Consider the following 26,290-nt stretch of genomic DNA (forward strand, 5'->3'; position numbering starts at 1 on the left):
ACCCCTTACAAGTCAACCTTTTCCTTCAGTTCAAGGAGTATGTTCCAAATAATATTTACTAGACCCTTGCGTGTTGTCTTATCTGAAAAGATAATGCTTCATAGGAGTAACTTTGAAAGTTGCTTTTAGCACTTAAAATATATATTAAATAAAATACCCTCTAATTACAATGACTGCCAGTTTAATTAGAAATGTTTTAGTGTTGCATAAAGGATGAAAGTCACATGTAATGTCTGAGTGCATCAAAAATGTATGACCTAGTAAATACAGCACTCATGTAAAACACACATCCAGCATGTTACAGTAACTGGTATGAGAACCTTGCCAAATGATTAATTCATGAGTACTTTCTGTTATGATCTGTATTATCAAACATTTGCCATCTTCTTTTTCCTTGTTTTAGGTACCAGCAGACAGGTGTTAGGTGGCTTTGGGAATTGCACTGCCAGCAGGCAGGAGGAATTCTGGGAGATGAGATGGGATTGGGCAAGACCATTCAGATAATTGCCTTCTTGGCAGGTCTGAGCTACAGCAATATGAGGACTCGTGGTTCAAATTACAGGCAAGTGCTTCTCTGCAGACTGTCAGTCTGTGGAGCTCAATTAATATTTCATCAGATGTATTACTGGTGGAGGAGGGTCCTGTGAATTATTAATGACATTTCAATTACAATATTCCTTTAATTCTTTTAGTGGGGGACATCAAAGGAAAAATTTTACGAGACAATGGAGCTGTAGGGCAGGAAAAATTAAACATGTAACACTTTTAATGAATTCCAGGCATTGATGCTTCATTTTGCAGATGAGCCACGCTAGATATTTTGGGTCAATACAGTGTCTAAGGTTACCTTCCACAAATGGATTGTTTACAAACTCAATTACATTAATATCAATAGTTTACACAATATGGAATTTTAAATTAGATGTAATACCTTTAGTTCCATTTATTAAATTTTACATTAAAATATTTGTTCTGGCAAGCCACCAGGTAAATGTTTTACAGGAAGTAGCAAGCTGATTTGCAATGAAAGTTAGAGTTTTTGATGGGCAGGGAATTATTCATGCCAAAAATTAGTAGTAAGAGTAAAACCAGTAACTTATGCAGAGGAATTTCCATCTGTTTTTGTTTTTTTGCTGTTGCTGCTTTTCAAAACATATGCTAGTATGACTGGTCTTTCTAATAAGGTATTTTATGGGGTTTTTTTTGTTACTGAACAATGCTTTAAAATTTCTTCTTTGTAGGTGGAATTACTGGCAAGATACTTGTTTGCGTCCTCAGATTTGCAAACACACACATGAATAGTACTTGATTTTTTCTATTTCTGTTGACCTATTTACCTGATGTAAATAGCTACATGAAATTTAGCAACTATCATAGTACTGTACTAAACAAAAATAATTACCTTTATATAGAGGCACATTTAAGTTATGTTTAGTTTGTACATGAATTGTAAAATAATGCTTTAAAGAGAAAATATCCCTGTTTTCTCTCTGGTTGCTTCCTACTATAGTCTTAAAATAAACCCCATAGGTCCTTCACTCAGGCCAGCTGATTTACTTTAGTATGGCTGGCTGGTTAAGGATGCTATTGTACAGATTATTTTATATTCCCTACCCCACTTGGGAGACCACTGAGTTGATAGAAATCCTTGAGGGACATCTCTTTGACACTGTTAAATAGTGCAAAACTACAGTAAAAGTATGAAAAGGCCTAAATTGATTTGCCCGTCTAAATTGCAGTGCTCTTTGTGCATGTAAGATAATTTTTAAGTTAATAAGTTTCATGTTTTGGCTGGTGCCTGTCATTGAGTCCATCGTGACAGTGATTCCATGGGAGGAAACAAGGTTTTATATATTGGTGAAGCTTGCTCTGATTTTGTGTGTGTGATGCTGTAAGGTGCACAGTCTAAACAACTTCATCTTTCATAGTCGAGTGTTTTCCTCCCCTGGGCTGAGAAGGCAGTAATAGTGGTTATCAGTAGTACTGGTTAACTTGTTTCTTCTTGAAAGAGTGTAGTCTGACAGGCAGGAGACTTCCTGGGCAGCCTCTCTGCAAAGCCAGCACTAAGAGGGGACAAAGCTGTACCCTCAGCACTGTCAGTGTCTTCCAGCCTAGCTTGGGTTTCCTTACCTTGGTGTGTAACAAGAACCTTTCACTACAGACTTGCCTTCATTTCTTTGAAACATCAGATGAGAAACTGACAGAAAGTTTATACACTGGTTGTTTACCCATCTATGCTCTTCAGGATACTGAGACATAAACATAAACAGCTCAATCTCTACTTTGAGTGGCAGAGATTAATTTCCATGGTGCTTAGGTAAATAAAAATCCATTGCCCCAGAAAAAGTGTGTTGCTCTTGCTGCCCCGTTCTCTTATTTTCACTATGGCTTAATTATTGAAATTATGAATTATATAATATAATAATATATAATTCTTAAAATAAATTATTATTAAATATATAATTATTAAATATTATTATTTATATTATTTATATTATTTATATATAATTATTAAATATATAATTATTAAATAAATAATTCATAAATTATGAATTATATAATATAATAATAATGAAATTATGTATAATAATAATGAAATAATGAATTACTGAAACATTGTGTTTCAGCTTGAAACTATGATTTGCCAGACCTTGGAAACATTCTGTTATAATGAAACGTGTTTTCCTGTGCTAACTTTTTGAGTGTTTAAAGATTATAAATATAGCATTAATACAGTTTGCTTTTTCTTGGTAGTAAGTTGCAGGAATTAGAACTTATATGCAATTCCAGTTGCATCCAATTAAATAACAACAAATAAAAGATACTTGTGGATTTGGGCTTTATAAACCAGAGGCAACAGAAGAAGAAAGAGATTTGGATATATTGCCCAAATATGACACTGACCATAAGCTATTAGTACAATGCAGCTGTGAAAAAGGGACAGAATGCAATATGGCAATATATTTGGAGTAGGAACAGGGCAGTGTTATTATCTTGGTACAAGACACTAGTAAGACTTTGGTTTTGAATGTTTTAAGTGTCACCTTTGTTCAAGGAAAGCAAATATAAATTGGATAGGCAGCAGAGCAGATCTTGCAGTCTTGCAGTGATTAGGAGAATGAATGATGCCTCCTAAGTGTAGCAAGCAGAAGTATATGATTTGTTTTGTTTTATGGAACAGCTCAGACTGGAAGAAGCTAGATGATTCTTTTATATAAATAAATAAAAGCTCTCAGGAGAATGATAAAATGTTGGCTAGTGGAAAGTGGGTAGAGTCAAACTAGACACAGAAGAGTTTTCACACAGCCAAGTAGAGAGGGAGTGGAGTTTCTGAAAATTGATCCAAGGAGGTGTGAACACTTTGTGTAAGCTGAGGGGGGGGGAAATCTGGATAAACCTTACATGTGAGCTTGTGTGAATACAGACCAGGGGAATAAACAGATGTATTTTGTTACTACCCATGAAAAGTGAGAAACTAGTATGTTCTGGGAAAGTTGGCTTTTTTGCAGTAGGTATTTTTAAGAGCAGTAGTAGTGATTATTTGGGTTGGTAGCATAGTTGAAGTTATTTTTCATGTCTCCAAGTTCTTACTTCCCTTTGGATTGCAGGGAGTTTTTTAATTAGACCATGTAAGGTTGTGTTATAGTGTTTGTTCATAATAAGCAATGTCCAGGTTGTTGTTCTGCATATGTATAAGCTTTTGATAAAGAGTATTATTTCTTCATATCAGCAGTTTCTGAAGATGTTAAGGGGTTTGGGTTCTTTTTTTTAAGCAGGATGTTGCTGGTGTCTGAGAAATCCTTTATTGCTATCAGTGTGTGATCTTGAAGGTATACTGTCATCTTTTGCATTGTTTATTTTGTGTCACTTGGATAGTACATAGACACAGATCAGTGTATGATACCTGGAGTGATTGCCTTTGTTTCCAGAGAGTAATTTTTTTCCATTTTTTGAAGAACAAATATATTTGAAAAATAACTGCTAGTAACCACTACTTAATATATTTCTTACAGGATTGTTGATATTTATTTGTGGTTGTAGTATTTTTTATTTGGCTGGTGTGCAAGGAATTTTTCCCTTCTTAACCTTAAGAGCAGCTCTGAACTTCATATACAGGAAGACTTTGTTTCAGACTGCTTTAGTAATTCTCAAAAAAGCAATATAATTACAAATAAGAAACTTATGAGACAGTTTGAGGCAAGCTCAGATCTCAACATCCATGGATGATACAGTCTGCCACTTTAGAGTCCTTGTTTTATCAATAAACTATGGTGATGAGAGTACAGTATATTACCAACATGAAGCAGAACACCTGTGTGTAAGTTCATTTGTGAGACTCCAGCTACACATTCCGTATAATAGAAGTAATAAAATAATTGCTTGTTAATGATTTCTTTTCGCTTATAGAAACAGCAGTCACTAAAACCTGATTTGTAATATCACAGGAGGAAGTTCCCTTATGCCTTATTGTTTGGAGCTTTTCTATTCCTGTTTAGCTTGATAGATGCATCCATTAACTGTTCAATGAGTGGATTCTTTTAGCAGTACCCTCTTCATCTTCCTTTAAAAAACAGACTTCCAGGAAAACAAATTGCCAATTAATTTCCAGAGCTCTCATATTCCACTTAAACTATAAAGTATGTCATTTTAATATGTGTGTATTTTAATGAGCCACTTAATTTATTTATTTCACATTAAGGTTTTTTTTTCCTTGAATACTCTATTTTAGGTACCAGGGATTGGGTCCAACAGTGATTGTTTGTCCAGCTACTGTGTTGCATCAGTGGGTAAAAGAATTCCACACTTGGTGGCCTCCATTTAGAGTTGCTGTGCTTCATGAAACTGGTTCTTATACAAAGAGTAAGGTAATGATTGGCATCCATTTCGTAATTCTTGAGGCCTTTTTTTTTTTGTCGCTAGCAAAAAAAAAAAGTCCCCTATTGCTTAATGCTTCTGTGTAGGAAAGGGCTTCTTGTGCCCTTTCTCTGAATGTATTAAAAGAACAAAAAGTTCATTGTCTTGTACAGATTTCATAGTAAACTGGACTAAAAGAGGGTTGACATAGAATACATGTTTATTATGATGATGACTTGTATTGCCTGAACCAATTAAACATAGTAACAGGTTTTTTGTTTGAGTTTTCCTTGTGCTGTAGTCCATGCTAGGAATTTGACTAGACTGCTTGTACACCAGATAAACGCTTATAACACCTGTGAATTCTCTTCTTGCATTTCTTTGCATCACTGTGTCATTGATCTGATATCTAATGCGTTTTGCATGGGTAATTTCTCTGCAGTTGGTTGCTGTCAGTTGGTATCACTCAGTCTCATTTTCTTTAATGACAAAGTAACTTTGTTCGTTTACATTGTTTCAAGGAGTGTCCTATCTGTCTTTCAGTTTTCTTTGACAGTCTCTTCATATGCCTGTTCTTAGTCTGTTTCTTAAGTTGGAAAGCCTGACTTGTCTAAAGTTTGAAACTTTGGTACCTTGCAGGAACAAAACAAGGAAAACTTAGATTTTTGTTTTCCCCTAACCTTACATTTCAGATGTTTAAATGAGTTTTCAGGATTCAGCAAAGCATTTTTAAATTTCTCTTTAAATATTTATTGAATTTCTTGTAATAACATTAAGATTATATGGGGCTTAATTGCACTTGATTAAACGTATTCTGAAGTAATTGATGCAGTTACAGTACATAGCAAAAAAGGAGTAGCACACTCTAATGTGCTAATAGCTTCCTGTTGTTCAGTTAACTTGGTGTGTTTTCAAGCCCTAAAAATCGTTGACCTCAATAACATGGTTGCATGTCTTCCTAGATTAAATCATGTGCGCTTATTTTTAGCTATTTCTTAATTAATGGACTTGACAGACTGACTCAAATTTTTCCATGTGCAGGAATGGTAAGGTTTTCAAGATTTCACCTTCCCACTGTCATCCTTCAAATGCATATTCAACAACTAAAAATTAAAGATGTAAGCACTTTTGAGCAGATTTAGAGAACTGAACCTAATGCCTCATCTTCTAAGAGCTGCAATAGTGTGCACAGTTGTCACTGAGAAGGTCTTAACCACATGCACATTTTTTTCCTAGATGCCTCTTAATCAGAAAAGAGCAAGCTAAAGTAAGGAAAAAACGCAACTTTTCTGTTTTACTTCCCTCTATACCTGCAGTAAAAGTTTGTTACTAATAAATTAGCATAAGTAACACTTGTGCACTGAAAATATATCACATAAAATACAGGACAGGTGATTTACTCCTGCCTAGGATTTTCTTTTCAAAATACATTATGAATTCTTTAGTTCTGGTCTTAGAACAATTCCATCTGCTGATAATCTATGGCATTGCAGAAGACCACTTTTGCATATCTTAACTTTGTAATACTCATCCAGGGACCATTCTGCCCTTAAGCTCTGGCATAAGACATAAGAGAATAAGTAAGTTAAATAAATACAAAAAGAGTGGTTAGACTGCATAAGTTCTTTGAGATTAATTTTACTTAGCCAAAAGCCAACTCCCTGTTCACCTGTAGTCTCAATGTGGCACAAGCTTGTTTGGAATTAACTGACAATTCCAGGATTCACCTGTTCTATTTGTGTATCCTAGTTTATGATAAAGTAAATGAGAAGAGTTTTGTGTTGGACAGCTCCAGGAGAGAATTGGGAAACTGAACTTTGTTATCAGCTTTGGAGTGAGAAAAGTCATTTCAGCCTCTGAAGAGGTTACAATTTTCTGAACCAGTGGAGGAACATTATTGTCCTCCAGACTAAATGAACATCAGACAGTGAAGATCGTAGTGGATTTTGAGGACTACCTTATCTTGTAGTGGTTGGCCAGCAGGTTGTGGTAAAACCCAGTATTGCAGCTTGTTCTCTACAAGTCTGTGAAAGAGGCATAGGTGATTTGTAAGGGCAAAGATTAATTGTAAAACTATTGGATGAGAATTTTGGAGAAAAAGGGTTAAGCAATGACAGAGGTCCCATAAGGCAAGACAGTATTTCCTAGAAGAAACACACAACAGCTGAAGTTTCACTTGATAAAATTTAAGTTGATGTTTTAGGTGAGATGCATTTATGTAATTTTTCCCATATCATTGTCAGGAATCCTGAAATCTTAGCAAATACTAAATCTTTCAGCATTGGTGAAATCATATGGTTTTATGAATAGGCATTTTCTGGTGTACCTTCTAAGATGCACAAGCATTGATGCAAAAGCCTGTCTCCCAGTTCTTCAAAGTTGCTCACAGAAGCATTTCACTTGACAGTGAAGAGTAGGAAGACATCTGTTCTGATTGTTTCATCATAAATTGATTCTAGGCAGTACTTCCCACATCTGTTCAGTTAGTGACACTTCTTTAGTGTTACAGATGGACTTTGAGCAACGTGGTAAGTGAAAGGCTCTCTGATTTTTACCTTTTTACCAGTCTGTTTTGGTTTTCTTTGCAAGCAGCTATAGGATTTTCACAATAGTAGTATGAAATAACAGTCTGAATTGTGAGCACCAGATTGGCTGCAAATTTTGTCAACCTGTTTCAGCTCAGTCATTGGGACATCTCACTGCTATAATATTTGCGGAGTTTTTAGCATATATGAAGTGTCAAAAGAGACATACATTATTCTTTTTCTAGAATAGCAATAGTAGAAAATTTTGACAGTAAAGGAGGGAAGTATAAATTTCCCATTTCGCCCCTTGAAGACTAAAGGTCTTCAGCTATAAGGTCTATAAGGTCTTCCCTTATAGATACAAGGGAAGGCAGATTGGTATTTTAGATGATGGAAGGAAGACACAGTAGCAAGTGGGAGGGGTTTCCAAGACTTTTGAGCTTGTTTAAGGCATTTGGATGAAATGTAAAATTTGCTCTTTTTTAAAATTATTATTATTTGTGATTACAGAAGATTATTTAGCTCTTCTAGGATGATAAATGTGCTTAAGTTGGAGCAGTAGGTGGAACCAGATGTAAGTAGTAATCTTCCCCTATGAAGTCAGCTTTCAGTTTGAACAAGGTATAGCACTTGTGGCTAAATGTCCTGTGGTGCTGTCTTACGCTATTAAGCTCCTACTATGGTTTGCACTCAAATCTGATCTGTAAACATCAAGTGCTCTGAGACCTCTAGGCCTGAGAGAATAAAAAGAAGTAAATCTAATGTAGTGTATCACAAATGCTTTTTATTTATGGTATAGAACAGAAGGTAAGGAGAAAAAATTTTAATAGTGTTGGAAAAAAGCCTTCTCAGCAGAGAGCTTGTCCTGTTGTTTTAAAACTTCTGTTGACACACAAGCATTTGGAAATCATAGAATATAAGAGGTAACATGAACTTCGGTTATCTTGTTTTACATATGATGTATGGAAGGAGGCTGTATTTTTTAAGTTCAAAGCTGAACTTTTAATTTCTTCATCTTTAGAAGATGTATCACTGAGGTTAACAATTCCTTCTGATGTTAGTCACATACTGTTTGTAAATGTGTAACTTTGCGTTCCCTTTTTCTGTCAAATGCAGGACACACAATGCAGCCCTAGAAAGTAATTGTTAAGTTCACGATGCTTGCAGCTGTGAAACCATCGACTTAAAGATGACTTTACATATAGAAAATTTTAGACCTTCTAGCCTCACAGTAGAGTACATAGTCTACATGTAAAAAAGTCAATTTCAGAGGTTACAGTTACTGGCATGACTGCATATGGAACCTGTGTTTTAGCCAAAGGCTCTATTTCTGAGTTAAGGACCAAACTCAGATAAAATTAGTATCCTGCTCCAAGAAGTAGCATTCTTGTTAAATATGTAATAAGTGTTTTAGCTCTTTTTATTGCAACTTTTAAATTATTAAACATTATAATGTGTTCTTTTGAAGCCTCTTCATGGTGCCATTTAGGGTTTTTTGTTGGGGCAGGGAAATAATAAAGAGGTTTTATATGTTGAATTTATGGGTGCCCAGGCCTCATGGTTGGTTATGAGATGGTGATAAGCCTGCTGAAGAATGCACTTTTGATTCACAAATTATATATGATTGGATAAGTGACTAGATACTATCTCTGACTTCACACTTGCCTCAAAGATATCTGAATGTTTCTTGAATTTTGTAGTTATCACTAGTCTATGTCTTTAAGTTCAGTTTTAACATACACATTTCTGTCTAAGAAAATTACCATTTTTAATACATAATACATAAGAGTTCAGATTTCAGGTCCTCTTAAATATTTTTAAAAGACTATAAAAAAAAAAAAAAAGAAATCTTATTTCTGTAAGCATCAGTCCAAAAAATGGTTCTGTTTTTGTACCTTCAGATACAAACTTGTAGGTACATTGAGGTACCAACAGGAAAAAAAAACATTTGCTTAGAGATATGTCCTTAGAATAAATCATGAACCTTTTAGCTGTAAAAAATGGTGCTTGCCAAAATTCTTCCAATCTTTGTACATCTCATGTGCTCCAGTGAAGACAAGGCAACACCATCAATTTATCACCCCAGGTTGGGAGAAAATACTGTCCCTGAACTGTAAAGGCCTGAAGTACTGTGCTGAACAAAAACGCAAGTTCATAATTACTCAATGTACTCATATGTTCCTCTATTCATTAGCATCAGATAAAGGCCCAAGTGCAGAATTTCAAAAATAGGTAACTGTTGTGTAATCTGGCATTAGTAGGATTTGTCTCTCTCAAGCACACTTTTTTTAACTTAGTGTAACAGTGCATGACCTGAAATATTTCATTGAAGTGTATTTCCAGAGAAAAAATGAAATTTAGACGTGCCTTAATCTAATTAAACAAGAAAACTGTGGATTAAAGAAATAAAATCTATATTTTTATATATATATTATATATATATATATAGATATATATTTTATATATATAATATTGTAAAATAGCTTAAATTATAAAATACCACAACCTCAAGACTTTGTATCCAATATTAGATCTGTTAGCATGTTTTAAAATATTTAGAATTATCCCAAGAACTGGACTTAAAGTGAAGACAACCTTGAAAAGGTACCCAATGCAGTAAAATGAGATTTAGTAAGTGCTGTAGTGTGAGTTGATAAAATTGTGTTGTTCTGTTTCTTCATTGTCAGCATAAATCCTTGTTTATTAAAAATTTAGCTTGAAGGAAACTTTAATTAATTACAGGTTCAGTAAATCCTGACTAGGATTCTGCCTTGGTGTGTTTACAATGAATGGCCTTCATGTGCCTGTGTTTCACTTCTGTTCTCCCTGCTACCTGACAGCGTGATTTATGGCTGTTGTTTTCTACGAGTCCACTGTTTGCCCTCTAGGAGGGATTGGTCTCTTGAGCCTCCATAATAACAGCAGCACTTTCACAAAACATCTTTTAATGACAAGAGTGTAGCATTCTCTAAGTCAGGCTAATTGCAGACATACCCTATTAATTGCAAAAATTAGGAGAGGTTACATATTTTACAAGCTTTTAATTTTAAATCACCCGAGATGATTTGTCTTAAGTGTTTGGGTAGTGATGTCTACAATATTCTATGACAGACCATTCGAGAAAAGTTGCAGACTATGGATAATGTACCAGATAGAATTAAGCTTTGGATGTCCACACCTGCAGAGAAATCCTACTCTGTCTGTAATACAAATTATTCTAAAGATCACATAGTCTCTTGAGACTCATGATACCAACATTAAATAATGTGTTGTGGTTTCATCGAGAGATGATAATCAGAAAGCAGATATTCTTGAACAGTTATACTCAAAAGAGTATTTTGAATCTTAGGGTCTGTGTAAGCAAGTAATTTTACAGTAAAAGGTCATAGATATTGACACCATCTGAGTTTTTGACATGGGTTTTTCCCTTTTGTTTGGGTTTTTTGTGGGTTGTGTTTTAATTAAGGGCACTTCTAGTAATAAGGTGTTTGTCTTTACTTTAGCAGACTTGGTGGTGGTTGTACTTTCTGTTTTTCCCTTCTCATCATCTGCTGTTCAAGTCTTCTAGATTTATACATGGAGGATAAATGCAATAAAGATTAGTCCTGAACACTGTCAAAAATGATACAGACTGTCCCTGCCCTATCAAAATCTTGCATATACTTATTTTCTTTGCAAAGTAAATTATAGATCTGTTTTTATAATACTTTTTATATGTACTTTGGCTAGCAAATCTCTGCGTGTGTAGGTCTGAGGATTCTGTCCCACTGACAATGTGCACCTTATGTTTTTAGGTGAAACTAATTCATGAAATTGCTTCATGCCATGGAATTCTAATTACATCTTACTCGTACATTCGTCTGATGCAGGACAACATCCACACGTATGATTGGCATTATGTCATTCTGGATGAGGGTCACAAAATCCGAAATCCAAATGCTGCAGTCACACTTGCATGCAAGCAGGTACTTTATAAAAAATAAATTTAGGTGCTCTGGAGGGAGGTTCCAATATCTAATAGCCTATCATAAAAATATATGTTTGATCATTAATAAAGAATAAAAGCATACATCACAATGGTCTGTATTTGACTATTTCGCTTACTTAACATTTTTAATGAATTTACATGGGTAAATTTACACAAGTATGGTAGAGGAAAAAAATTAGAATTTTTATATTGCATAGTAATTTACCAGTACTGATAAATGTCAGATTGCTGGTGTGAATTTTCTGCTAACAGTTTATGAGCAGTCTATTGCAGAAATCTGTTTTTTTCATGAGTGTGAGGCCACATATTTTGACATGAGTATTTATTGATGGTAAAGTTGAATATCCTCTGAGGTAGGAGGCAGGATACACCAGGAACCATGAAAATAACTTTCTTTTGGTTTTGTGGTTTTTATTAATAGTTTCGCACACCCCATCGAATCATCTTGTCGGGGTCCCCTATGCAAAATAACCTAAAGGAGCTCTGGTCCCTCTTTGACTTTATATTCCCAGGAAAATTGGGAACACTCCCTGTGTTCATGGAGCAGTTTTCTGTCCCCATAACCATGGGAGGATATTGCAACGCCTCTCCTGTCCAGGTAAATGCATTCAGAATATCATTTTGTTTGAAGGTAACTGTTCCAACTGTTGCTGTTGTTTTGTAAACCAACTTCTAAATGTACTTAATGCTGTATGTTCTAGACACTAACCAAAAAAAGAGTTGTGTGTATACATTACTGCTGGTTGTGTAAAAAAATCATTCAACTGAGACAGTTTCATTTATACAGGAGTGCAGCTTACGTACAAGGTTTTCTTGTCAAAAGCCCTAAAGTATAGGTCATTAGAAGTATTCTTTGGTATGAAGATAAACAAATCGGAGTGGGAGGTGACTGATCCCACATTTTGATGTATTTAAATAGAAGTTTTCCTGTTTGCTGTCAAGCTTTGGCAAATTATGCAGTAGAAGGAATCCTTAAATCTAGTCTAGAAACAGTTTTCAACATTAGGTGTTGGAAGTCTGGAAGTAGATAAACTAATTTTGAAAGCAAAAAATTACTTGGGAAATTATTTTGAATGAGTTATGGATCTCAGTATTGATGACAGCTTAAATATTTTTCTGTTTTTAACTAGATGGTAAATAAATTGTCTGCATCATAATCTGCAGACTAAGTTTTATATAAATGCTATTAAACTTGTATCCTTTTAACTGCTGTTTGTAATGTTTTCCATGCATGCATTGCTGAAGTTTTATTTTCAAGTTTAAGTACTTTTCTTGAATAAGTATTAGTAATTTACCAAGTTGGCCTTTCAGTTGTTTCTCTATAACAATAATTTATATTGTTTGCCTTGTTTTAGGACAAATTAAGTTATTTTTAGCCATTATTACAGTTAATACCCATCTCACACATCCATTACCCCTTAGAGAATGATATACTCCATTTAGAGCCAGAGTGACCTTTAGTTTCTGTGATCATGGGGATTTTCTTGTACCAATTTTTTTTTAAGTCTCAAGTGATCACTAATCTTCATTTACTGTCTGGTAACCACCATTGCTGTGGGCTTCTTTTTTGATCTTCAGTGTATGTATTAGCACTTTCTCATGAGGATCTTGGTTTTGTACAGATTTATACTCCCTTCTTTCTTTGCTTTCTAAATTAAATATCTTACTTTTGTTCTCTTTTAAAGAGAACTCTGAGGTATCTGAGGAAGCCTTACTTACTCAGTTTTATTATTGCTAACATGAATTTTATTGCAAATTATGTTGTGTTGAACATGTAACTATAGATCCATGTAAAATAAGCCATCTAATTTTATTAGGATTTTCCTGTTGTTATTTATATAATTTTGCTAGTTGCTAGAATTTATATCAAGAACCAAAATATAACTTGTGCCTTTTCTTCCTTTTTTCAGGTAAAAACTGCATACAAGTGTGCCTGTGTGTTACGGGACACCATAAACCCCTACTTGCTGCGAAGAATGAAGGCTGATGTAAAAATGAGCCTTTCACTTCCAGATAAAAATGAACAGGTTTGTTTATTTTCACTACTAGATCTGAGTCCTCTCCCTCCCCAAAACTCATGATAATTTGGAAATAATTTTTGCTAGTAGCAGATAAAATGGTGGTTTAACTAAAGATAAGGTGTAGAGCTTTCAAGATTCATATTCATTCAGTATTGTACTGAGTATTAAATTACTGCTGTCTTGCAGGGTCTGTATGAGTTCACTTATCTAAAAAGTAAAGGATAGATGAAGTGTAGTCAGGGCTACTTAATAGTGTCTCCTTGGGTCTCAAGTGCATTGAAATGAGTTGTCTGTTTCCTTTTGTACAGCAGGAAACAATTCAGCATTATTTCCTGTCCTAGAAAAATTAATTTGGGCTGCAAATAATACAGAAATACTTGCTGGCAGTTGTTCATATTGCAAGCTAGCTGGCCTATACATTATAATTAATTTTCAAAATACTAGCCTTGTGGTCTGAAACTTGTTTGCTTTACTACTAGGTGGTATGTTTCTTTAGGAAACATTTTCATTCAAAGTAGAGGAGGTTGAAAGTATTGGTTAACTGAAATTCCTACAAATACTCACTTGTAATTATTAGCTACTTCTTCAGGTTTCAGTGCTTCAGGCATTTATCTTCTATCCTGACTCCTTTCCTGTCATCTCACTTTAAAAGAGAAGTAGTCATGTTAGTCTTTGTAAGACAGCGCTGAAATGTACATAACAAAGAAGTAGGCCATACTGTGTATATGCAGTCTAATGATCTCTTTTTAACCAATTTTTTAATTTTTATATACTATTTTAAACCAACTTTTTAATGTGTAGATATTAAAGAGTCTGGGCTCCTTAATCTAAAGAATGTCATCATAGACAGTTCAAACAAATCTGAGTTTTGCTCTTGCCAGTCACAGGACACTACATCAGTTTGATTTACAGCATAATGTTGGGTGCCTTGCAGGATGCAAAGAAGTGATTTTGTTCAATTTTAGCCCATCAGACCACCTGAGAAATCATTATATTTCATGCTTAGGTCTAAAGACAGGACAGACCACATCTGCTAAATTTCTAAGAATTAGCAAGTTGTAAGGGACGTGACAGACACACAATGGAAAGAGTTTACTATAAACATAGCTTTAAGAGAATGCTAACGTTGCACAGTTACCTCATTAAAACTTGAAAATGGCAGCACTTCCAAAATGAAAACGAATTGAGGGGAAAATCTAACTACTGGGAAAGAGCACATAAAACCTCATGAAACTCATTTTAATGATCATTCTCTAAACAATTTTTTTTTATTTCTAGTGAGTCCTATGCAGTGTCTTTTACCTTAGTATTTCAGTATGTCAAACATCTGTGAAGTTTCATTGTAGCACATGGTAAAATTCTGAAATTCATACAGGTTGGGCTTGAGTGGTTGGTTTGTTTTGTAGGTCCTCTTTTGCCGTTTGACAGAGGAGCAGCGTCAAATCTATCAAAATTACATCAACTCTAAAGAAGTTTACCAGATTCTCAATGGAGACATGCAGGTGGGCATTAATAAGGATAGTGACAGGTAGGGTTTGATGGATAAAATCATGGACTGGCCCTTGCACTCTTCTTGCTGGATTCTGAGCAGTAAGGGAAGCAAACACACTGATCTCTATTCAGTTTTTGTAGTTGTTTTTTTTTTTTCTCAGAAATGTTAGATGAAATATATTTGAGTTAGTGATCTGTATGTAGTGACATGACCAGATAAAAGAAAGAATGGAATGAGCTTCACAATATGTTTGTGATCTTGCGAACAAATCCTGGCTTTTTGGATGACCTGTTGTAGGTAACGGTATTCATGCTTTTAACTAATTGCCCAAGCAAAGCAAAGGAAAAGCATAGTTAGTCCTGAGAGCACAATCCAGGTGTGATAACTTTGTTATGCAATAGTTGATGATTTCACAGTATTAACAGAAAGCAGAGCAAATAAGCAAACATCCTTGTTACCATCATACTAGTCACTTCTCAACATCTTCTACCTCCATCCTCACAGTGTAAGTGTTGAAGTTGCTGTGGCCTAGTGAAAGGCATAATTGGGGTACATTTTCAGTTGCTGGCTGCTGCTGCCTGTGTAGAATCTGCTATTCCCTGTGACTCCTCCGTTGCACACATCTGGTTCATTTGACATTTTTATGCATGCAATGGATGTGTCTGCCTTCCATTTTAGCCCTTGTTTGTAGGAGGAGAGGTATTATGTGTTGGCTATAATGTGTCATTTGCCATATTTTCTTGTCTTGTGAACTGTGAAATCCCTTCTCGCTGCATACCCAGTGGCTCCAGTCAGTTGTATGGTCAGCACAGCCATATATATATATGCAGTCCCATACACAGAACACATTGACCTTATTACTGTTTTGATTTTTTTTAATTTTGCAGATCTTACAAAGGTATAGTGGGTGAGTTTTTTCAAGTGCATAGCCATTTTAATTATCCCAGTGAAAATTTCTTTAAGGAGCTTGTTCTTTTAGCGATGGCTTGTACAAGGCTATCTGCAGAAATTTACCAAAGATGTTACAAAATGGACTATCATATTTACTAGGGATCTGAAAATTTTGAGCAGTAAATGTCAATGCTTTTATTAGATATTCTGTGATGACAACAGCAAATCCCAGCTGAAAAACAACATTGTAAAGACAAGCTATAAATTATGGGCAGGCTTATCCAGCTTGTAGTGCTAGAAGACTGAGGGATTCACTGTTTCAAGCTAGTTCATTTTTCAAAATATTCAGAAGTTTAAATAACACTGAATATTACTGAATGAATAACTGAATAGAACCCTACTAACGTGGCATCAAAAGTGGTAATTTCAGTTTTGTATGTTTGTCAAATATGTTAATTCATTTATTCTTTGTTATCAGGCATTCTGGTGAGTATACTGACTATCCTCAAGGTCTGTCTTAAGGTACCTACTAATATGGTAGGAGCTGGAAGGAAAGACATGATAATTTCAAGAAACAAATTAGTGGCATTTTTCCTCTTGAGTGAGAAAAACATGGCCTTACAGCTAGGGAGGGACTGGTTTTACTAGTGTGGATATTGTTGCAGAATTTCCTTAACATTGTCACCAGAATAGGCTCACAAGTAGATAAAATTTCAATCACTTTCTTTTGTACTGATTTTTCCTAAAACTTTCCCTTAGAAAAGTATTAGCATCAAAACATTATTAAAAATAAACATTGATGATGAGTGGATTAATCTGTTGCTGTTTTTTTTTTTTCCACAAACCATATAGATACAAGTATTTGTCATGAAAATAGAAATATTCTTCTCTTGTATTCTTTAGATTCTCTTAGGACTATCAACTTTAAGAAAGATTTGCAATCACCCTGACTTTGTTGCTGATAGTCCCAGAATTTTGAAGAGTGTGCCAGATGCTGAAGCGGAGGATCCAAATCAGTTTGGATATTGGAAACGTTCTGGAAAAATGATAGTGGTAGAATCCTTGCTGAAAATATGGCACAAGCAAGGTCACAGAGTGCTGTTTTTCACTCAGTCAAGACAGGTAAGATGAGCTAATTTTTTTTAATTTTAGCTATTACTATTACTTAAAACGTGTGAGAGTTCAAAAAACTGTAAGTAGAACCACCTTTTGTAGTGTCTTTCTCATAAAATGAATGTCTTACTGAAAAAGTTACTGAAATGACTGATGTCTTTGGAATAATCAGAGACCAGTTCCCAAACTCAGTAAGCTTTACTGGAATGACACAGCATTGTGGCAGTGGCCCGGTTTCAATACACTGGGTCAAAGCTGTATCAGCTGTAGCCATGTGGTACCAGGCTGTCCCTGCTGTGTAGTTTCAGGACGCAGTTGGTGGGCAGTTTGCATGCTCTGTGTAATGCCTGTGCACATCTGATCCTCAGAATCGCTCCCTTTGGGACAGTGGCACAGGCAGTGACCTTTGTTTGTTTTCCCTATGTACTCATAATTTTGTCTTCCTTTTGTGGATATCCTTGGGATGGTGCACCCCAGTCTGTTTAATTGTCTTGAAGCTATGGCCCTGGACTTCCAAACCAAGCTCAAATATTCCACTGCATTCAGCTGTGGGTTTTTTTTCCATTTACATAAGTCGGTTTTTTGTCATTTAGTACCAGCAATTCTTATAGGTTCATCATACAGATGCTGAGTCTTCATGTCTGGATTTCATTAAATTTTTTCCATCACCACAGATGATGCAGATACTTGAAGTCTTTGTGAGATACAGAAACTATTCCTACCTCAGGATGGATGGCACCACAGCAGTAGCTTCCAGACAGCCTCTTGTAACAAAATACAATGAGGTGAGATGTTCCCATCCCACACATGAATACATATTAATGACTATGATTGAGTTCTTCCATTCCTTTTTGTTCTGTTTTTAAATATACTGCTTCAGGTTGGAGACACAAAACTGGCGAGTTCAGTGAAATGAAACCCCTGTCTTTCTGAGAGAGGGGGAAAAAGTAATCTCTTATTTCACACATAAGTTGGGTTTTCTGCTAAGAAAAGATTTTAGAAAGAGGAAAAGCAATTTTATTGGATAACAATAAATGAAATTTAGATCAGGCTACTTTTATTTGTCAAAAGAAATACTAGATGAGCAAGGAAATGTGTTCCTTCTCTTGCCTTCCTTTGCATCTTTGCATATAATGCTGATAAAATAATCCAGGAAAAAATTATTTTATTTAATGTTACATTTTGCTAATTCTTGCTTTAGTAAATTCTCTCTTGTGTCACAGGACAAATCCATATTTCTTTTTCTTCTAACAACTCGTGTTGGTGGCATTGGAGTTAACTTGGTTGGTGCTGACCGGGTTATTATTTATGATCCTGACTGGAATCCCAGTGTAGACACACAGGTGAGTTTGATTTATTACATTCCATTTACCAGCTAAGTTGAAATAAAACTGAAGACAAAATGTCATTTATCTCCTCAAGTAGTGTTAAAGCACTATGTTGCTCCTTCCTAAGTTGCTGTTCCCAGCAATGGTCACTTAGGGTGCAGCTCCACATTATGATTACTCTTGTGGCAAAGCCAATTTAAGTGGTTCCCACCACATCCCCTATATGCTGTTATACCTTACCACTCTCCAGTGTTGTTGATTCATGTAGTCAGTTACAGTGCAGTCAAACAAACAGTTCAAATGGCCTGTGTTTTTAAAATAAATAAACCTGATGTTTCTAAAGGGAAAGTACAGCTGTGCAAGCTCTTGAACAGGCAGGAGTGTTGGTGATGACAATGCAGGGTGAGAAAAGGAGAACAGATGCTGCTCACAATGGCTTTCTCACTAGATAATGATATGTAGCTGTGACCTTGGAGAGCTGCTCTAAGCAGCTAGAAGTTTTTCATTATCTCATCTCATGGTGTGGTAAGACTGATGTATCAAATCACGTAAGCAGTTATATGGTGCTTAGGAGTTTGAGAGGAAAAAGCCGTTTTGTAGAAATCCTATGTAGCTCTGAGATCTGCAAGTGTCTGACTTAGAATTCTCTGTATTAGTGGTTGGTTCAAGATGTTTGTAGGAAAAATTTTGGTTAAGTTAAAAAAGAGAAGTTCAAAGGAAAGGTGTGTATTAACACTCTATTGTGAAATTTCCTTCTGGAATAAGTCTATGTAAAGTACATATTCTAGGCAAAAGTTCTGATTTTAACATAATCTATTTATTGATAATTTTTGCATAGATTTCTTGGTACAATTGGAGACTTTCTAGATCTCTTTCCTCTCCTGCTGAGTTAATTATTCTATGCTCTAGATATGCCACTTCTTGAAGTATTTGTTAAATGTCCAAATTAAGTTTGAAAGAGCTCTCTGTCAGACACGAGGAGAGGCTCATATCTGGTAACCAAACTTTTTGTGTTCCAGGCTCGGGAACGTGCTTGGAGAATAGGCCAGAAGAAAGAGGTGACTGTGTATAGGCTGCTTACTGCAGGGACTATTGAGGAGAAGATATACCACAGGTCAGTCAGAATGATTTCTTGGATACAGCTGCATGCTCAGGAAAATGCTTTGAGCAAATCCAAAGTGGTGTAACAGTGACATAACTTATGCATGTGAACACATTGCTTGTAATCCCCAACCTAGGTGATGATGGGCACATCATAGAAAACTTTTAAAAGTTTCTACTGAGAAATGGAGAACCTTTTTCTCATACTAGACTCCCAGGTGTACTGCTCCATCCCTAGCAGCAAGACCCATGTGTTAAATGTACCTTATCAGTCTGTTCCAGCAGTTGTGTCCAGCACATCCAGAATTCACTGTAAAACATAGTATGAGGCATAGACAGAAAACAGTGAGCACCTTATTCAAAACATGAGACTCAACTAGTCTGAAATGCAAATTCAAATCATCAAGTTCTTTATATTCTCCTTGGGATGTATCAAGATATATGTGGTACAGAGATCTGTTTACTACTGTGCAAACCCAATTTGATTTTATTCCCAATTCATTCCAAAGTGAAAGAATTAAATCCCAATAACTACCAGTCATATTCATGTTATTTATTCCAAAGTGTAGCTAAAGCCTTTGAAGTGCTTGTATTTCAAAATCAATGAAATCTTTTTGGTTTGCTTTCCCATTCAGCTTTCTCAGTAGTTGGCTTCACTCACGTGAATTCCAAATGGCTGAAATACCCTCTTGGAAAATTCAGAACAACAAAAAGGTCTAAATAATGAAATGTCGACACTTACTGTTTTCCTGTGTTTCTTGCCTGTACATGAAAACCTAGTATTTTGACCACTGAATTTAAAAACAGTTTCCCTGCTTAATCTCAGCAGAACCAAAAGTGTGATAAAACTGTTTGAGAGAACTGATTACCAGTTCGATTTAGGGATGTACTTTTTGTACAGAAAAAAACAGATCTTGCTTTAGGCACTATGTAGTACAAATATGGCACAGAAGCAGTTTTACCAATACTAGAAGATTTCTTGCAGCTTTGTTGTTCTACAGATTTGTTCCTTTTGGTCATCTGCAGGTGGGCTCTTTTCTTCTCAGACACAAGTCTGATTCCCCTTTTCAGTGTCTGTCATCCAGTCATCACCATCAGACTGAGCTACTCTGCTGCTTTTGATTCCTCCAATCAATTGAACCCATAAAATGTTGTCATTTTAACAAGCTGTAGTTTTTTCTTTCAGGAGCTTTCTGATTGTTTCATTGTTACATATGCAAGCTTTTCAATTTTAATGGACAAAAAAGTTCTAGCTGTGAAGTTATTTATTGCTTAGTTACGGGATGCCTCATAGGACATCTCAGGATAGTGGTTACCTGTTGTGTTATGAGGTTGTTGCAAAATAATAAATCCCTGTGTTTAACAATTTACTTGGTTGTTTGAAAGTTACTAACTCAAGATGGTCTTCTGGAAACTAACATCATCTTCCCACTGCTTAATTGTTCTGCAGGGTAATGTTTGTGCTTATAGTTTTCTGTTTAAGTACTGTACTCAGTACTTAAACATAGCTAGACATTGTTTCACACACAAAATATTTTTTTTCTTTTTTCTTTTTTAGACAAATCTTCAAACAATTTTTAACAAATAGAGTGCTGAAAGACCCTAAGCAGAATCGCTTCTTCAAATCCAATGACCTTTATGAACTATTTACTCTGAACAGCCCAGATGCGTCTCAGGGGACAGAAACAAGTGCAATTTTTGCAGGTACATGGGGTTTTTTTTCTATTTGTTTGGAAGAAAAAATGTCTTAATTGTTTGTTAAATGGATACTAATTTTATTCATCCCTCAGGTACTGGTTCAGATGTTCAAGTCCCAAAGCCACCTGCTAATGGCACTTCTAAATGTGATGTCCATGTTGCAGAAAGCAGCTCACACAAGAAGAAGAAGTCGTCCAATTCCTATTCCACCACACACATGAAAGATTCTTCTCCTAAAGCAATAGAGACAAGTGAGGAAACCAAGGGACCTTTAGAAGCCTTTGACCAAAATAGCTCTCCAAAAGATAATGCACAAGCTGCTGCTGATACAAGCTCATTCAGTAAAAGCAAGGAGGAATGCTTGGAAAGTGATGACAAATGCATGTCGCAGTCGGTGCCATGCAGTGCAGGGTCTGCAGCAAATGCAGAAGGTCTGACTGCCGTGGTGGCTGGTGAGGGACATGGAGCGACTAATGCAGATGCCAGGACAGATCTTAGCCTCACTTGTGATGCAGCTGGCTCTTGGGAAAAGCAGGATGCTAAAACTGAAGATGGGCAATTTGATAAGAATCATTTTAAGTGTATCTCTAAAACAAAGCACAAGGTGGATATGCTGTCGCATGAGAGCAACAGAGATAAGTCTAAGAAGAAACATCACAAAGATGCCAAATTTGAAGGAAAGCGCATTCCTCATCTAGTGAAACAAAAGCAATACAGAAGGGACAACAGTGAAGAGCAAGACTCAAAGAAAAATGATGACTATGTCTTGCAGAAACTTTTCAAAAAATCAGGTAACAGTTGTTGTTTGGCTGCTGACTAAACAGTGGTATATGAAACTTATGCAAATGCGAGAAAGAGCAGATCTGTTCCTCTGATAGAGCTACAATAAAAAACATGTTTGTTCTGTTACTTTAGTGAAACTTAAAATGTTCATTGTTTAAATTTAATTTAAATTTATTTCCAGTTACAAATTTGCTAATTACCTTGGCACAAACTGTTCAGAGAGATCCACATTTCTAGATATAGAAGTATATGCAGTGTTTCTCCTGGGTATTTCCAGGATGTAATCAACCTTCATTTACACAAGGGTTTCACTTCTGTCTGTCCTGTCCATAACAATGGAAATGATCAATTTGCCCACATAATTGCCAGGTCTGTTGTGAATAATGACCTCATCAGCACACCAGAAGTGATTTGCTGTCAGATTGATTACTTAACTGATAAAGAAGGGGGTTCTCTCATTAGAAATTACTCTACTGATGTGCTTAATATAATCACCCTGAAGAAGGAAAAATGCAATTGTGGCATTCACTTAAAAAGTGAATATTTGATTTTCACATAAATTAAGAGATGTCCTCCTTCGTCTTTTTTATCCTCTGGTTTTAGGGGTACACAGTGTTATGAAGCATGATGCCATTATGGACGCTTCCAGTGCAGACCATGTGCTGGAGGAAGCAGAAGCAAGCAGAGTGGCCCAGGACGCCTTGAGAGCCCTAAGACTCTCTCGTCAGCAATGTTTAGGAGCGGCTTCTGGTGTGCCAACCTGGACAGGCACGAGTGGTCTTTCAGGTGCACCATCAGGAATAAAGTGAGTTCAGTTCTCACTCTGCTTTCCCAAAGCAGAGGATGCTTAGGATGTAAAAGATACACATTTTTTTGTCTTAGTATTTGCAGTAACATGCATCAGTTGTGTGCATGTTTTATATTTAATATAGACATGAAAGCATGTTACAAGCATAGGTAGTCTGCTCTGTAGTACAAAGAAAGCATTATTGTTGCACAGTAGAAGAGAGCTTAGCAGAGAGCTCTTGAGAACCCTAAAACACAAACCCAGTCTGTCTTTGAAAAAATTATCATAGTCATTTTGAGAAGCATGTTTCATGGAGTTCATTCTTTCATGGGTTTTTAGGAGTCGGTTTGGTCAAAAAAGAAATTCCATGCTACTTTCCTCACATTCCACTTGTACATCACCTGCAAAGAAGCACAAGGTAAGAAACAAAAGCTAACATTTTTATTTTAATAGCTGATATATGTGAATTGTTATGATTTATGTGACAAATCCAACTTACACTGTAGATGTGTCATATGCATTTGTTGTATGATTATGTAGAATTCTAGAATTTTTAGTTACCTGTGACTTTGATTTTTTTGTTTTGATGAAATCTAGTTAGATACAGCAGTCACAAATTGCACCATGGTTTGCTTATCTGTCTCAAAACCAGCAACGTTTTCTTTTGCTTCTTAAGTTCTAAAGTTGAGACCAGAATACATCACCTCTTTATGGTATATTTCAGATGACCAAGTTCTGAGTGGTGGTGTTTGTTATTTAAGTCTAAACAACAGGCAGATTTTGTTTAATAGATTCTGTGAACTTAATGTCTCAAAATGCAATTTTCCCCATAGTTTGTGTGTTTATTTGCAGGATGGAGATACAATAAAGAAACAAAATATAAGGAAGTGTAGTTCCAGTGAGCACTTCAATGGAAAATCTGGAGAATCGTCATCCAGTGCTCTGGACTCTTCATCTTTATTAGCTCGTATGAGGGCAAGAAACCACCTTGTTTTACCACAACAGACAAGGAATGAGGGCGATGAGAATCATCAGCCAGCACCTGCCCCAGTCCAGGGTTCGACAGAATACGATGAACTGCTTGTGGATCTGCGGAACTTCCTGGCGTTCCAGGCGCGCGTGGATGGCGAGGCCAGCACCCGGGAGCTGCTGCAGGAATTTGAGTCCAAACTGCCTGCGGAGCACTCCTGTGTCTTTAGAGAACTGCTCCGCAATATCTGCACCTTCCATAGGAGCCCAAACGGGGAAGGGGTCTGGAGGCTAAAGCCAGAATTCCGATGACGCCTGATCGGTGAAGGCACCTCTGTGTCCAGCTGACCACCATTCTCCTCTCAAAGGAGGAACATTGTGTGACTTTGAAAATCTTGAAGTATTTTGTATTCCTGAATTAATTAATGCCTTGAACAGTCAGTGGTGCAGGACTTGTTGCAGGCTTAAAGCTAACTTAATTTGTGATTTACACTATTTATATAAAAGTGCCATCTACCTCATAGATGAAACAATACAAACTATCAGCACCTTTTCTTCAAAAGAAATCTTACTATAAATGTGATGAAGAACATATACTGACCTTTTATTACAATAAGAACCCTGGATGTTGCCATGGGTTGTAAGACTTTGATTTCTGTGAAATTACAGAAAACTACTTCCTTGATTTCCTGTTTATTACTTGAATGGTCATAGGGCACACAGTGTGCCATCAAAAAAAAAGGGGGCGGAGGGGAGATGATTGTAGTTAGCATGAGAGAATCACTTGTACTGACAAGTGCATCAGAATCATTTCCTGTAACTTACATCAGTAGTGAGAATTTTGTTGTAATGTTTAACTAACTTGGGAAAGAATTCTAATGCCATGATGGTTTAACCACAGAAAATGGAAAGTGTAGCAGGATATTGTGTTTACTGACAATTGATAATTATGAAAAACTTACTAAATTCCAGAGCAACCATTAATACCATAATCAGCAATCCAGTTACAATCCCATACAAACACTGGCAAGTGCTTGCTTTACAGTATTTCTTAAAATTGAGGCAACAATAACTGTTACGTTTGTCACAGGTTGTGGACTTAAAATTGAAATCTCACTAAATGTTCATATGTTTCACTGTGATTTATGGCCAGCTACCTCCTACCACTTAAAATTTTATACCTTGATATAGACTGGGGTGTTAGCTGGTCAGAGGGGGAAGGGTGTCACTGTGTTTTACTCACCATAACCATTTTTGGGCGTAGTTGGAGCATATATCAAAGTTACATCTTCTGTATACATCTTCAAAGTTCATCTTCTATAAGTAGGGAAAACTTAAAATTTCTTGACAGTTGGGTAAGCTCTAATACCAGTTCTTTGTAGCAAATCCAAGTACAGCATTGGGTCTGTCTTCAAGGTACTCGTGTGCTGCACAAGGAAATTTTAAGGTGGGAAGTGTGGACAGATTTTGAGAAGAAAACCACATTGTTGCAGCAACATTAAATTACTGTATGGCTTAAACTAGGAATAGATACATATGCCTAATGTCCTTCCTATCCCTAAGCTATGGAAAGCTGAGCTAGTTTCAGCTTTTTTTTCACTATGAAATTACCTTGTTTACTTTAAGTGGAAGTACAAGTATTCAAAGATGAATGGTGAAACAAGAATACAAACTTTCTTTTTGTAAAAAAAAAAAAAAAAAAAAACAAAAAACTTTTAGAAACTTCCAATGGCTCTTCCTCTTGTTTTTGCTCAATGATAAAGAGTCTGTAGAGATTTGCAAGAAGTGGTGCTTCTTGGCCTTTCAGAGGCTGGAATTAGGCAGGGCAGACAATTCAAGAATGTTTCTTTTCCTAATAGCATTTAAAGATGGGACTTCTAACATCTCTTTTTCTGATCCCATTTATATTCCCTCTTTCAAAAAAGAGTGAAACAAGGAACTTGGGCTGCAGCTGCTGTTGATATGACTTGATATGTCATGCAGGGGGATGCATCTCTACTTATCCCAGCGACAAACCAGGAATTCAGCAGTCAGCAAAGCTGCTGTTGTCACCTTAGCTGTTAGTTTTGGTGTCCTGTTTTATTTAAACTGACAATTTTAAAGACATCGTTCCTGTATACTAAGGAGAGTTTGCAGCTTCTTGATCTGTTAATGTAAATAAACTTGCATGTACTTTTTATAAATTCTTGGCTTTTATGGACTTATTAAAAAAGGAAAAACAAAAATGTGTTCTAGAAGTCATTGGGCACTGGGAAGAGTGGGCAGGGAGGCATCTTCTCCTGTATGCTTTGCATGCAACCAAATTATTCATATTATCTTTAATTATATTTCTATTATCCATACAATTTCAAATTATGCATCCTAACTAGCTTTTTTCCAGTACTTGCATTTGTTGAAAATCTTTAAGGACTGAAAAAGTACTAATATAATACTCAAAAAATATTTGTAAGTAGTTGATCTCAAAAGCATGTGTGATTAAAGATTTACTGATTTATAGGTAAAAGTTTTCCTAGAATATAATATAGCTCCTATACATTTTAATGTAGAGTTATTTCAGAAAAATTCTACTTTCATTCCATAAAACATCTGATTTTTTTTCTTTAACTTTACCTGTGTAAAGTGAATTCCTTCACATCTTCACAGAATATCTGAAGCAGTTCCTCAGTAACAGTGTTGCATAGTCAAACAAATCTTGTACTTTAGCTGTCTCAGTTTCCAAGTGCTTAATGCTGTGGTTGGT

The 26,290-nt window shown here is 35.9% G+C and overlaps 1 protein-coding gene across 2 annotated transcripts in view; it reads left to right on the forward strand.

Annotated features, from left to right (window-relative positions):
- Positions 1 to 25,733, forward strand: part of ERCC6 (ERCC excision repair 6, chromatin remodeling factor) — a 44,463-nt gene extending 18,730 nt beyond the window's left edge. For both annotated transcript variants that reach the window (XM_053983884.1, XM_053983883.1), the window contains 15 exons: positions 404 to 562; positions 4,730 to 4,865; positions 11,174 to 11,344; positions 11,789 to 11,965; positions 13,278 to 13,394; positions 14,795 to 14,890; positions 16,675 to 16,893; positions 17,559 to 17,669; positions 18,108 to 18,227; positions 19,232 to 19,326; positions 20,872 to 21,017; positions 21,104 to 21,802; positions 22,398 to 22,599; positions 22,921 to 22,999; positions 23,434 to 25,733. In XM_053983884.1, the coding sequence (XP_053839859.1) occupies positions 404 to 562; positions 4,730 to 4,865; positions 11,174 to 11,344; positions 11,789 to 11,965; positions 13,278 to 13,394; positions 14,795 to 14,890; positions 16,675 to 16,893; positions 17,559 to 17,669; positions 18,108 to 18,227; positions 19,232 to 19,326; positions 20,872 to 21,017; positions 21,104 to 21,802; positions 22,398 to 22,599; positions 22,921 to 22,999; positions 23,434 to 23,862 (2,956 nt within the window). In that variant the 3' untranslated portion in view covers positions 23,863 to 25,733. The remainder of the gene's footprint in view (positions 1 to 403; positions 563 to 4,729; positions 4,866 to 11,173; positions 11,345 to 11,788; positions 11,966 to 13,277; positions 13,395 to 14,794; positions 14,891 to 16,674; positions 16,894 to 17,558; positions 17,670 to 18,107; positions 18,228 to 19,231; positions 19,327 to 20,871; positions 21,018 to 21,103; positions 21,803 to 22,397; positions 22,600 to 22,920; positions 23,000 to 23,433) is intronic.
- The last annotated feature ends 557 nt before the right edge of the window (positions 25,734 to 26,290 follow it).

The sequence above is a fragment of the Vidua macroura genome, chromosome 8, assembly GCF_024509145.1.
Source record: "Vidua macroura isolate BioBank_ID:100142 chromosome 8, ASM2450914v1, whole genome shotgun sequence".
Lineage (NCBI taxonomy): Eukaryota > Metazoa > Chordata > Aves > Passeriformes > Viduidae > Vidua > Vidua macroura.